The sequence below is a fragment of the Ochotona curzoniae genome, unplaced genomic scaffold (genome assembly GCF_017591425.1).
Source record: "Ochotona curzoniae isolate NIBS_2020 unplaced genomic scaffold, NIBS_Ocur_1.0 scaffold_4506, whole genome shotgun sequence".
NCBI classification, from domain to species: domain Eukaryota; kingdom Metazoa; phylum Chordata; class Mammalia; order Lagomorpha; family Ochotonidae; genus Ochotona; species Ochotona curzoniae.
The window spans coordinates 20,382,667-20,396,282 of NW_024467119.1; the positions used below are offsets into that span (position 1 = coordinate 20,382,667).

General features: G+C 43.9%; 1 protein-coding gene across 1 annotated transcript in view; it reads left to right on the forward strand.

Annotated features, from left to right (window-relative positions):
- SHROOM3 (shroom family member 3) overlaps positions 1 to 13,616 on the forward strand; it is a 301,901-nt gene that overhangs the window by 102,971 nt on the left and 185,314 nt on the right. Inside the window, exon 2 of the mRNA XM_040966942.1 lies at positions 9,939 to 10,093. Coding sequence (XP_040822876.1) covers positions 9,939 to 10,093 — 155 coding nt within the window. The remainder of the gene's footprint in view (positions 1 to 9,938; positions 10,094 to 13,616) is intronic.

Below are 13,616 nucleotides of genomic sequence, written 5' to 3' on the forward strand. Positions count from 1 at the left end.
TTGAGCATGAGAAGCACTTTTCTGTTGGTAAGGCACTGACTCATCGTAAGGCAGTGCCAGTGACCCCATCCAGAGTCCCTCAGATAAAAAGTTATCAGAGTACAACACGGGATTCCTAGCTCATGCTCCTTCCTCTGAGGCACCATGTACTGTCCTATGGTTCCAAACAGGGATTTTTCAGCATGGCCAACTCACTGATTTGAGGTGAGATGAGGCCCATGAGTTGATGAGCAGTTAAAATGATACCCTCGTGTCACTCAACATGAGTCATGAAAATGTTTCTTTGTCTTGTAAGCAACAGTTGATTTGGGGTTCTTAAAATACTGAGTAAGGTTCTAGAACTTGAAAACTAGATACTAGGTCTTGAGGGAGGTGGAATTTTATTGCTTTATTTTACTCTCCATATTATCTCCACTTTATGTTCCAATAAAATTGTGGCCTAGAGGCTAAAGTCCTCGCCTTGAAAGCACCAGGATCCCATTGGGTGCCAGTTCTAATCCCGGCAGCTTCACTTCCTATCCAGCTCCCTACTTGTGGCCTTGGAAAGCAGATGAGGATGGCCCAAAGCCTTGGGAACCTGCACCCGCGTGGGAGACCCGGAAGGAATTTCCTGGCTGCTAGCTTCGGATCAGCACAGCATCGGCCGTTGTGATCACTTGGAGAGTGAGTCATTGGATGGAAGATATTTCTCTCTGTTTCTCCTCCCCTCTGTATATCTGACTTTGCAATAAAAATAAATGAATCTTAAAAGAAAAAAGATTACAATGCTTTATTTGAGAGACAGAGCACTCCCATCCACTGAGTCACTTTCCAGATGTCAGCAATAGCTGAAGCAGGCCTGAGCCAGGGACCTATCCAGCTTTCATGAGGGTATCAGGGACTCAAGTCAGTCAGCACCTTTTGCCTCCCTGAATTCACAGTGGCAGGAAGCTGGAATTAGAAGCTGAGCTGGGCCTTGATGCTAGGCACTGATGAAGGGATACAAGTGTCACAGCTGGCAGCTTAAGGCATTTCTTCATGCATTTCTCTGTCTACATACCTTCTTATCTGTCTATATTTCATTTATTGTTTTAATACAGTCTTTATGTTTAACAGTATGCTTTCTCCTCAAATTACCATTTGCACAAAACAAGTGTATGAGTTGTCTGTAGTGTCACCTTTACTGGGGGTCCTTGACGTGCTTTTCCGGTCCCTTGTTCCTGCTTTTGTCTTCTGTAAGAAGAGAAGTTGTCAGGAAAGGGCCATACATCAAGAATTCAGACATAAAAAACAGGTGAAATTCAAGCATAGGAGTCCTGGACAGGAAGAGTATAGTTTTCAGAAAAACTCCAGGTGGGAACTGCAAGTAAAAGGAAGTTGTCTGTGCTTAGGCTCCCATAGGGAGGCCACGTGTGCTGGACCCAGGGCAAGCCAGCTTGCTCTCCGTGTGTCAGCTTCAAATCATGTAGAACCCTCAGCCCCAGCAAAGGTTGTGAGGATGTCTGAAAGAGAAGGATGGGGACCCAAAAGGGATAGGTGTCAAATGTCACAGGCACTTGAAGGATTAGGCAGCCAAGGGAAGAAGCACTGGTCTGGGAACAAAGATCTGGGGAATTCTCAAGGCAGTGGCCTAGACCATGTACGCCTTGAAGCAAGGTCTTGACTTCCACTTGCTCTGCAACTTAGCACTCTAATTTGTATACTTAAAAAAAAAAGTGGCTAGAATGTCGGAATAGAGTCTTTTGTGAGGATGAAGATGATACAGTGGCATTGTTGGACTAGGAGCCACTCAACCAGTGCAAGAAGTGATAATGAAGTGTTGTTCATTTGCCCCTTCATTGCTGAGCACCACTCTGTGCCTCTTACTGTACTTAGGGCACGATGGATACACAGCACAGTAAACAAGACAGACACAGGTCCCTGGTCTTCTGGAGCTGACGTCCTGGTGGGGGACAGGGAAGCCACCAAATCAAAGCCATAGGTCATAAATTAAGATGGTGAGCAAGAAACAAAGACAGCACTGAGGGCTAGGAGAATTAGCTCCTATGGAAATCTGGAGAGGTAGCCCAGAAAGGTGATTTTCAGAAGTTGCATTTACACGAAGATCTGGAAGGTAAAGGAAAGGACCAGTGGTTGCTTGGAGGACAAGCATTGCAGGCTAGGACACGGAAACATATGTAACAGGAAGAGACCAGAAGCACACCAGACAGCAGAAAGAGAGGGAGGGAGAGTCGTGAAAATGCAGTCATGTCTGCAGGATAGAGGGAGGATCTGAGTGGGACAGGAACATGATCTGACCGAGCAAAGCAGTAACAGATTCACTTGGTTGCTGTGCCATCTGCAAAGAATGCTCATGGTCATGACCATGATGCTGGAAGCTAACAGATCCGTCAAGGAGAGATGGAGATCTTCCCTGGAGAGGCCAACAGTCAATGGCATTTGGATCTGGCGAGTGGAAACTGCAAAAGCACAACATTGGGATGGCTTTACCTCGGTTGTTTAGGTTGGATTGCAAAGATTGAGAAATGAAAAATGATGAACTTGGCGACATTCCTTCCAAATACCTCATCCAGCAGCCGACATGGCACACACAGCTGTGGACCATGCCCGCCCCTGTATTTCAAATATACTTCTATCAGAGCATTTGTCACCTTGTGTCATGTTTGTGTCTTTCAAGTTGTTTTCTCCCTATTTGTTCAATAAGTGTTTGTGGATTGCTTATTACATGCAGAAACTATGTTAGGTGATAAATACCTTAGCAACCACCAGGACCCCATTTGGGCACCAATTCATGTCCTAGATGCTCCACTTCCCATCCAGCTCCCTGCTTGTGGCCCTGCAAAGCAATTGAGGATGGCCCAAAGTTTTAGGACCCTGCACCTATGTGGGAGACCCAGAAAAAGTTCCTGGCTCCTGGCTCCGGAACGGCTCAGCTCTGGCCATTATGGTCACTTGGGGAGTGAATCATCAGATGGAAGATCTTCCTCTTTGTCTCTTCTCCTCTCTGTATATCTTTCTTTCCAATAAAAATAAATGGATCGGGTCCAGCGGTGTGGCCTAACGGCTAAAGTCCTCACTTTGAATGTACTGGGATCCCATATGGCACCAGTTCTAATCCCGGCAGCTCCAATTCCCATCCAGCTCCCTGCTTGTGGCCTGGGAAAGCAGTCGAGGACGGCCCAAAGCTTTGGGACCCTGCATCTGTGTGGGAGACATGGAAGAGGTTCCTGGTTCCTGGCTTTGGATCAGCATGGCACCAGCTGTTGCGCTCACTTGGGGAGTGAATCATCAGATGGAAGATCTTCCTCTCTGTCTCTCCTCCTCTCTGTATATCTGACTTCGTAATAAAAATAAATGAATCTTTAAAAATAAATAAATAAATGGATCTTTTTTTAAAAAAAGTCACAATACCAACTTGAGAGAAACCCTGTGAACTATTGACATAAACAAGATCTATGCATTCGGTTAACCCCAGTACATTAAAATCAAGACTGGTGTTACCACCGTATTATCAAAGGCACTTCAGTGTCTGAATTTATCATTTGTAGTGATAAGTGAATACAGCAACATAGATTGAGGTATATCCATTTTGTTCTACTCATCACTTAAAGTTCTTGGCAACCAGGCTCATTACTACAGTGACAAACAGCACATCTCTGCCCATGAGGTTGCCATACAGACAGGTAATGATCTCACTGCCTTGCTGATTTACACTTCCCAGGTTATCAGTGATACTGAGCATTTTCCCAAGTACCACTGGTTCATATTTGTATGTCTTCCTTTGAGAGATATCTGTTTTAGGTCTACATCCAATTTTTGAAATTGTAATTTTTTGGCTATTGAGTTTTTTTGAAATGCATTATTTTTATTTATTTTGAATACAGAGAAGAGAGACTGATCTTCCATCCACTAGTTTACTCCTCAAATCCCTGTAACCAAAGCTGAGCCAGACCAGTGCCAGAAGCCTAGAACTCAATCCCGGCCCCTTAAGTGGGTGGCGGGAACCCCAGGACTTGAGCCATCACTTGCTGTGTCTTAGGGTACATGTTAGAAGGAATCTGGAATTGGGAGTGGAACTGGGACTCGAACCGAGGCACTCTGATTTAGGAGGCAAACATCTGGATCACTGTATCAAATGCCCTCCCCCACTGTTGAAATTTTTGAATTTCTGACATATTCTAGTAATCAACCCCTTGTCGGATGTACGGTTTGTAAATATTTTCATCTCAATATCAGTAATCATCAAGAAAAGAAATCAAAATCACAATGAAATACCATCTTACTCTAGCTATATCTGCTACTACCAAAAGAGAGAGAGAAAAAAAAAAACCCTAATAGGTGTTGGCAAAGTTATGGAGAAAAGGAAACTCCTGTGAACTTTTGGTAGGTTATAAATTAGTAGAGTCATTGTGGAAAACACTGTAGAGGTTCCTCAAAAAACTAAAACAGAGCTACTACGTGACTTCAAAGTCCCACCTCTGGGCATGTATCCAAAGGAAATTAAATCTGTCTGCTAAAGAGACATCTGCACTCCCAAGCGTATTGGCAGCTCTATTCACATGAGCCAAGAAATGGAAAGAACCTAAGCGTGCACCCATTGATGAATGGATAAAGAAACTGTGGTAAATACCCACAGTGGCATGCTATCCAGGCATAAGAAAGAATTAAGACTTGACATGCACAACAGCATGGATGATAATTGAAGTCAGCATAGTAAATGAAATAAATCAGAAAGATAAGTGTCATGCAATCTCACTTATATGTGGGGTCTATGAAAGAGCTGATCTCATAAAAGTTAAAAGTATAGTAGTGGTTTCAGATGCTAGGGAGTAAAGGGGCTGGCAGGCTTCGGGGAATGGAGGATGATGGCAGAAATGGGAAGGAAAGCATGGGGAAAGGTTAGCAGGCACTAAATTATAGCTAGGAAAGTATAAGTTTAGGTGTTTCAATTGCACAGTAGAGTTATATTGCTAATGTACCATATATTTCCCTCTCTGATTTTCAGCAACCATGAAGACAGGATGCTGAACATTTTCACAATGAAGAAATGTTAAACACTTGAGGAGATAATTTATTTACCCTGATTTGGGCCCTATACAATGCATATATGAGTTGAACATTGCATGGTATCTCATATGTAATTTTTTTTGTCTTAAAATTTGAGGGCCTGGCATGGTGGCCTAGTGACTAAAGTCCTCACCTTGAACATGCCAGAATCCCATATGGGCGCTGGTTCCAATCCTGGAGGCCCCAAGTTCCATCCAGCTCCCTGCTTGTGGCCTGGGAAAGCAGTCGAGGACGGCCCAAAGCCTTGGGACCCTGCACCCGCTTGGGAGACCCAGAAGAATTTCCTGGCTTCTGGCTTTGGATTGGCACAGCTCTGGCCGTTGTGGTCACTTGGGGAGTGAATCATCGGACGGAAGATCTTCCTCTCTGTCCCTCTTCCTCTCTGTGTATCTGACTTTGCAATAAAAACAAAATAAGTCTTTAAAAATGAATTTATTTGAAAAAGGAAGGCAATGAAGGGAACAACAGCAGCTGAGGGGGAAGGGCACACAGGCATCCTACGTGACTCCCAGTGATCACAGCAGCCTTTACTCCACTAGTTGGAACAAGGTTAATGAAACGTCTACACTTCTCAGCAACTGGCTCAATCCAAGACCTCACATGAGCCTAGGGGTCTCCAACTTTCAGAGGGCAGTGCCTGGCTGAGTGCCAGCCCTCAGCACCTGCTCAGGCCTCCTCTGAGCCCCCGGAAAGCAGCCGACCTTCCATGGGAGTTGGTTTCTCTGTCTTTGGTTTGTGCACTTTGGAGAGGTGTAAGAATTCTACCCTGTTTTTAGCACTGTCTACCCATTCATGTGGTTCATCTTGCGATCCTTTCTGCAAGTCACTCCTTTAATTTTATTATAAGCCAGGAGGCTGAGGCTTAGAAGGAGTAGGTGACTTCCTTTAACTTAGCCATCTGACTCCTCAAACTCTTAATCCCTGTACTTGGGGGAGGGGGAATGATTTAGTCCTTTGAAGGGCAGAGATACACAAAGTGACTGGGGAGACAGAGAGACGGGGACAAAGATCTCACATCCACTGGTTTACTCTCCAAATACTAATAGCAGCTAGGACCAGGCTAGACTGAAGCCAGGCCCTCTCCCACATGGGCAGCAGGGTGCCACTGTAGGAAACATAATCTTCTGCCTACAGGAAGCCAAAGTCAGGAGCAAAACCAGGACCCCAATAACAGACCAAATGCCAGCGCCCACCTTCTTGCTTTTCTGCTAAGTGCCAGGACACACTCATGGAAGTGTATGGGTGCAGTGCTTTTGTGCAAAGAAACCTATGTCTAAATAAGTAATAAATAGATGAATAAAATACTGGTTTTGATATGTGTTACTTAATACTTAAAGTTAGGCTATAACACTTTTATTTCTAAAATAAGAGCTATTTTATATACATTATATGTGTATATTTAAATCTATGTTATGTTTCTTTAGCTCTGTTGAAAGTTTTTGAACATGTGGGCAGTTCTGCAGAATAATTGTAGAGAAAAGGAAAAATAGGCATCAGGCTTTGCTAATTCATTTGTTTTAGTTTTTTTTTCTTTCTTTTTTCCTTTTTACTGGTATTGACCTCCCACCACAACCCACTGGCACTTGGCACCCTGGCACCTGATGAAATATTATTGTCCTCAATTGGTTCCCAAAGCACCAGGCCAACTTGCACCTGCTACATCATATGTTGATTTATTATGTTAACTGTGTGCTTTGTTCTGCCCATCAACTTCAGCAGTAGAATAGCAAAGATTTCAGTCTGTTTTTTCCACCGTTATAACCTAAGTTCTTGGAACAGCTTCTGGCATAAATCAGGGGTTGAATAACTTTGCTAAACAAATAATAATGTCTTTTGAAAATGTATTTCATTTACTGATAAGTCAGGGACAGAGAACTCTCATGTGCTGGTTCATTCCTCGAAGGCTCACAGTAGCAAAGGTGGGCCATGCTGAAGCCAGGAGCAGAAAGCTTAATGCAGTGGGTGACAGGGGCCTACTGGCTGGAGTTATCCTCTAGTACATGTAGGGTATACGCTATCATGAAGCTGGAATAAAGAGTGGAGTTGTTATCAGGAATCCAGTACTGGTTGCTTGGGGTTCTTTTCTTTCTGGAAAAAAGAATTCAGATGTGACTCAGTAAGTGGTGGGGAGCAAGCTAGCTAGGTTGAATGGGGATAAATAAGGTCCAGAGTGTATCTGAAAGACCAGGTGGGCATCTCAGTCCAGACCTGAGAGCCCCATTTGCTTTCGGACTAGAATTTTTATGGATGTCGAATGTGCGCCCTTTCACCTCCCCCTCTACCATCTGCAATTGCTGGCTGGAGAGCTGCTTCTGGCTGGAGCGTTTCTCCCACAACTTCTTAACAGCCACCTTGCTAGAGGGCAGATGAGAATCTCTTAAACTACCCCAGGGAGAGGGCTGCATCTCACCCAACCATAATAGGGGAAAGTGGATGAGACAATTGTTTCCAATTTTTTTCTTTCTTCCTCTGTCTAGGGGAGGAAGGATAGAAGGAAAGAGGGCCACTCTCAACAGCCTAAACGCATCAATACTTGGGGATGGGGGAAAGCTATTGGATGTTATCCCAGGGTCCCCGATGTGGAGCATATTCTGATGGTACTGCTTAAGTGTTTTGTTTTGTTTTGTTTTGTTTGTACTTCTGTTTATTATTATCATTTTATGATACAGTTTCATAGTCGCTGGGATTTCCCTTATCTCCGCCCCAATTCCCGCCCCCCACACTTATTGAGTTCCCCTGTATCATTACTATACTATAGTTCTTCATACACAGATATATGTCCATCATTGCAAGCGTGGACAATGTCATAGAGTCCAGCATCCTATTGTCAAGATATAGTAAACAGTTTCGTTGGGAGTCCATCTTTGTCTGGAAGTAGAGATGCATACTGCATTGTATCCTCACATCTGGATATGATAGTCTCCATTGAACAGTTACTATACATTCCCTTAAATGAAAAGCCACAATACAAAATCAACAACAAAAAGAAATTAACAACACCATGAAGTTAAATAACATGCTACTGAATGACTAATGTGGTTTTAATAGTTCTGAAACACTGTTGCTTTTGTTGCTCCAATGTTGAGGAAATCCCTTCAATGTCTGGTGGCTGACATAGTCTGCCTTAGAGTCTCCATTTGCAGATATTGGCTGTCAAAGCTTGGCCGGCAGAATTGTCCAATTTGTTCTACCCTCCATGGTACTAGATGTTCTCTGCAGGTTCAGTGAACTGGTTGTCATGTCCCCCATGTGCATCTGGGCATGCTGTACACCACACAGGCTTCAGTAACTGAGGAAGCCCAGTTCTGATGCACACACTTCATGATCAGAACATATATCCTGTGATTTTTTTCTGTGGTCTGAGTTTTGAGTCCAGGGGTCCAGTTGGGAGGGTCCTCAAAATCACCCTGTCTGATGTGACCCCAGGCCCTGCTCCTGTGTGTGCCAGCTTGTATTGGATCTGGTTCAGTCCATCTCCTGCATCAGAGGCTAGCTTTCTTGTTCCATTATACACGCATTGGCTCATACAGCTACCCTGGCAGAGCTAGAAGTTGAATCAAGGCACTCTAACCTGGGGGAAGCCAGTGTCTTAAGTGCTAGGCCAATAGCCTACCCTGGACTTTATTTCTAGAGTTGTTTTTAGATTCATGATAAGAGTATGTGGAAAGAACAGAAATTTCCCCGGTACCCTCTGTACCATAAATACACAGCCTACCTACTCCATCAAAATCCTGTACCAGAGTAGCACATTGGTTACTACTGAGGAACTGCATTCAAACCTCAACATCATTCCAAGTCATAGATGACATTGTGACATCTTGTTGGGCTAATATGTAGTTAGAATCGCATCCCTGTTGGGGTGAGAAAAAGTGAAATCTCTTTCGAAGTATAAAAAACCCTTGCTTTTGCTCAGAAGGTGTTATTAGATAAAAGTGCCTTTTTCCCTTCTGAGTTTCTAGTTGCCATAGCCTTCTTGTTTTATCTTGAGCAAGCTAGACAGAGTTACCACTCTGGCTTCTGATGGGTTTTATCCCAGTGGCAACTTGTGCTTAAAAGACACCACATGCATCATTTTTCTTGGCTTTTCCTGTCTTGGAGCCCCCTCCTGAGAGCTGTGGCAAAGTTTCTGTGCTCTTTACTCACTCCACTGTGCATGGAAATCCTTCTTTCACGCAAGACAGAAGCAAGGTTGTCTCTGTCATTTGTGCCATTTCCCTGGAACAACATTAGGGCTCACTCTCGCTGGTATTGTTGATGCTGTGGATTCTGACGGATGCTCAATGACACGTGTCCAGCCTTGAGCATCATGTACAATACTGAGTGTGACCTAAAGTCTGTGCTCCATCTTTGATTTCTGTTACTCCTTTAATCTTTGGGAACCAGTGATCTTTTCACTGTCGCTGTCATTTTCCAGAATGTTTATATTTGCAATCATGCAGTAGGCAGTCTTTTCAGATTGGGTCATCTTATTTATCATTATGCACTTAAGGCTTTTTCATGTTCTTTCATAGCTCCGTGGCCCAGTTTTTATTTATTCTTTTTTAGTATCGAATAATACTTCATTGTTGGAATGTACTTCTTTGCTTATTCAAAGAATTAGAATTTTAAACAACAACAACAAAAAATGAATTAAATATGTTGCTTCTAAAGAAACGGAACAGTTGGCTCTGGGAAACTTTGGGGATTAAAGATTTAAGGGATGGCAACCAGGGATGGGATCGAATAGGTGCTCATCCTCCTATTCAGCAATGTGTCCTGGGCCTTCTGGGCCAACAGGTGTGTGTGTTGGGGGGATGCTGCTGGAGGCAAGTGGGCGTGGTCTCAGCCTGTCTTTCAAGCCCTTCAGGAATCCAGGGGAAGCTCACCAAGGCTCTCTCCTCTCTTCTCTGCAGATCGAAGAGGGGGGCAAAGCCGACTCTCCCAGTTCGAGGCTGCGGGCTGGCGACGAGGTGGTGCACATCAATGAGGTGGCGCTGAGTAGCTCCCGAAGAGAGGCTGTGTCCCTGGTGAAAGGCTCCTTCAAGACCCTGAGGCTGGTGGTGCGCAGGTAGGCTCCACCTGTTCCTCTAACCCCCTCTCCTTCCCCTTCTTTTCCACCTAGCTGGGCCTGGGTGCTCCACGTGTGGGTCCTTACGTCTCTTTTAGGTGTGCCTTTGTATTCTTTGTCCGTCTTATGGGATGTAAGGAGGAGGCTGGGTGAATGTATCTGACACTGTTTCCCTCGCTGGAATTGGCATTCCATGGTTGGGCCTCAAGCACTTTCTTGATTTCTAGGCTTGGTATCTGTGGTTGGGAAAAGCTGCTGTTGCCCAGGGCCAGGGATCCCTTGGGAAACATTTGAGGAACAAATGCAGTATGGTGTGGTGGGTGAGCTACCACTTAAAGGATGGGGCTGGCTAGGGGTTTAACGGATGACTCCCGCAGTCCCAACTGACTGGGACATTCACAATTACTGTAGTGTTAGTTGAAATGTGAGGAAGCCACAGCCTGATTCATGGAGAAAGCTCAATAACTTACAGAAAGTATGGGCCCAGGCCTTCCGCAGGTCAAGGCAATGATGCTCAGGTGATGTGATGAAATGCCACCTGGAAATCTAGACTGTTCTGGCTTTTCTACTTATCAGCCCAGCTATCTTCAGCAAATTACTTAACCTCTTGCTTAAAAAACGTGGGTAGTAATAGGTACCTCCCAGGATTCCTGGGCAGATAAAATGAGCTAACATGTCACCCAGTACTTGGTTGCCATAGGGAGCCAAAAAAATAATTCAGTTCCCATTCTCCTTTGCATACCTAGTTCTTTTGACTAAGAGATGGTTCCTGGGAATGGAGAGGTTCTTTGTTTTCGGGCATTAAGACTATTCACAACCTAAATTTTTTTTCAAAAGAGGAACCACCTAAATTATTGAGACCAGAAAGCAAACAGAATGTGCTCTAAAGTTCCAAGCCCAGTGCTGGCTGAGAGCCTACGAATGGAGTTCTCAGAGCTCTCGTGCGTTCTGGCACTGTGCACCAGTGCCTTTCCGCAGTTGCCTCTTCAGGGTCAACAAGCAGAAGTTGCTGCCCTGGCAGTCAGTGGGCACAGAGTGGCTCTCAGTCAACATTCCAGGATCAGAACAGGCCTGGGTCTGATTTCTGTGGCTGCTCTTTCCAGCTGTATGACCTTGGGCAAATGACTTAAGTTCACCCAAGATTCCATTGCTACAACTTAACTATGGATTCAGATGCTTACTTTTTGCCAGTGGAAATAACCTAGGTCAGGGGCTGAAGAAAGAAGATCAGAAGGAAGAAAATGTCACCAACGGATACAGTGCGGGTAAACCTGGAGGGTCTAAGTGGAAAAAATCAAGGTCAGAAAGACAAACACTGGGTCATCTTCCCTGCATGTGAGATGCTAAGAAAAATGTAAGCTCAATGCAGCAGAAGGAAGAACATGGTTGCCTTGTGGTGGGTTGGAAGAATGGGGAGATGTTGGCAAAGGATCTAAAATTTCAGTTATGATAATTCTATGAATCTAATGGTGTTGGATGGTTTACTTGAAATTTGCAAGAAGAAAAGATATTAAGTGTCCTCACCACCCCCAACACACAGGGATAGCCAGGTGGTATATGTGTTGATTAATTTTGTTATGGTGATACATGATGCGTAGACTTATGCATTACACATCCCAAATCATCCTTTGAATTTGTATATGCAATTTTTATTTAATTATGCCTCAGTAGCCTTCTCTATATAGTGATAGAAGCAAGCAGAATATTCTACACAGTAGCAAGAGATACTGTGGCTATTGTTTATGTTATTGTTGGCCAGCTCTAGGCATTAGTCAGTTCCCTATGGATAAAAACTTGATGAAAGCAAATAATCATTACATATATGTATGGTAGCTGAGTTTTTAACCAGATATAGAGAAGAGTGGAACCACAGGCTTGTTCCTTGTGTCTGAAGAAGTGTTGAAAGTTTTGAATTCACCTTGGCATTAGAACCCAAGGGCCAATCTGAGAACACCAGCACTTATCTGTTGAGGATTTACAGTAGAATCTGTACTGCTGTGTTTTGGTTGGGCCTTGGCAATAGGCTAACCTTAGAGAGGCGGCCCTATTGTCTGTTAGGAATAGAGCTCTGTTGGGCTCTGGTTATGCCTTCTTGTCAGTGTTGATATAAAGTTTACATTATCTGTAGCAGAACTGTTAGAAACACAGTCCTAGGGTTGAAATCAGAGCTTGTCATTTTGGTAACTGTGTTACCATGAAGCTTTGTTGGCCTCAGTTCCTCCTTAGTGCCATGAATATATAATGAATACAGTGTGAGCACATTTGAACATGATGTGCAATATTTGATCATGATTATTATGGGTCAGATTAGAGAGAAGTAGGTGGTAATATGGACAAGGCTGGTCATCCCCCAAACACAATTACTGCCTTGGTAAGTTTACCCCTGTTGAGAGGCTGGTCCGCAGCTCTATAAATCTAACAGGGATGGTGATTATTCCAGAATTCATGGAATTTAAAAATGATCAGTCACGTTAGTTAGGCAAACTCACAGTAAACTGAAAGTTATATACCAGAATGCTGATGGATGCAGTCCCAATTGGACCAAGAATCATTGAACTTGATCGCTACAGAAAAGCACTTCATATTTCCAAAAAAGAACACACACACATACAGAAGTCTAATTATGTTCAATGGGCTGCCTGGTAATCTCTAACTCAATGCACGCCTTTCTTAAAGCCAGATGGCTCATCTGCCCACTAGGGACAGACATTCTCAATGGCCAAAGTCCCTTCCCCCAGGTCCCCAGGGAATCTTGCTTCTAAGGGGCGCCTCTCTGAAGTAAAGGTCTTCTTTGCTTGTTAACATCAAATCCTCTTTCTGACGGACACATTCTTTCTTTAGATATGCTAATGACACCGGCCAGAGTATCTAGCAGCTCTTGCACTCTCTGCTTCTGGTGTGGGAAGCCTTTTCAATATGCCTTACCTCCCCTATTATACATTAATTTTTATATTGCAAGCTTAGTAAAGCAGATGGCAGGAGGATGGCTGCCTTAGAGTGGGTCAGAAAAATGGGGAAGTGTTGGCAAAGGGTATAAAATTTCTATGAATTTAATAGTGTTGGATGGTTTACTTGAAATTTGCAATAAGAGAAAATATTAAGTGTCGTCGCTGCCCCCCACACACATGGTTAGCCATGGTGGTAGATGTGTTGATTAATTTTGTTGTGGTGATACATGGCTTATACACTTTCTAAATCATCATATTTTATCCTTTGAATTTGAGTACATTCAATTTTATTTAATTGTGTCTCACTAACCTTCTCTTTAAGGTGATAGAAGTACTATTGTTTATGTTATTGCTGGCCAGCTCTAGGCATTGGCCAGTTCCCTGTGGATCTGCAGAAGGAGGCTGTCCTCATGGCTCACACAGACTCAAGGCTGGGGGTCACATCTCGGGAACTGCGGGCCGCCATTTCTCTCCTACCTTTCCTGGAACCCAGGAGTTGCCCTTTTTGCTCTGGCTTGGGGCTTTGTGTTGACTAGCTGTCACTTCCTGGAGAAATTTTGCTTTATACCTCATCA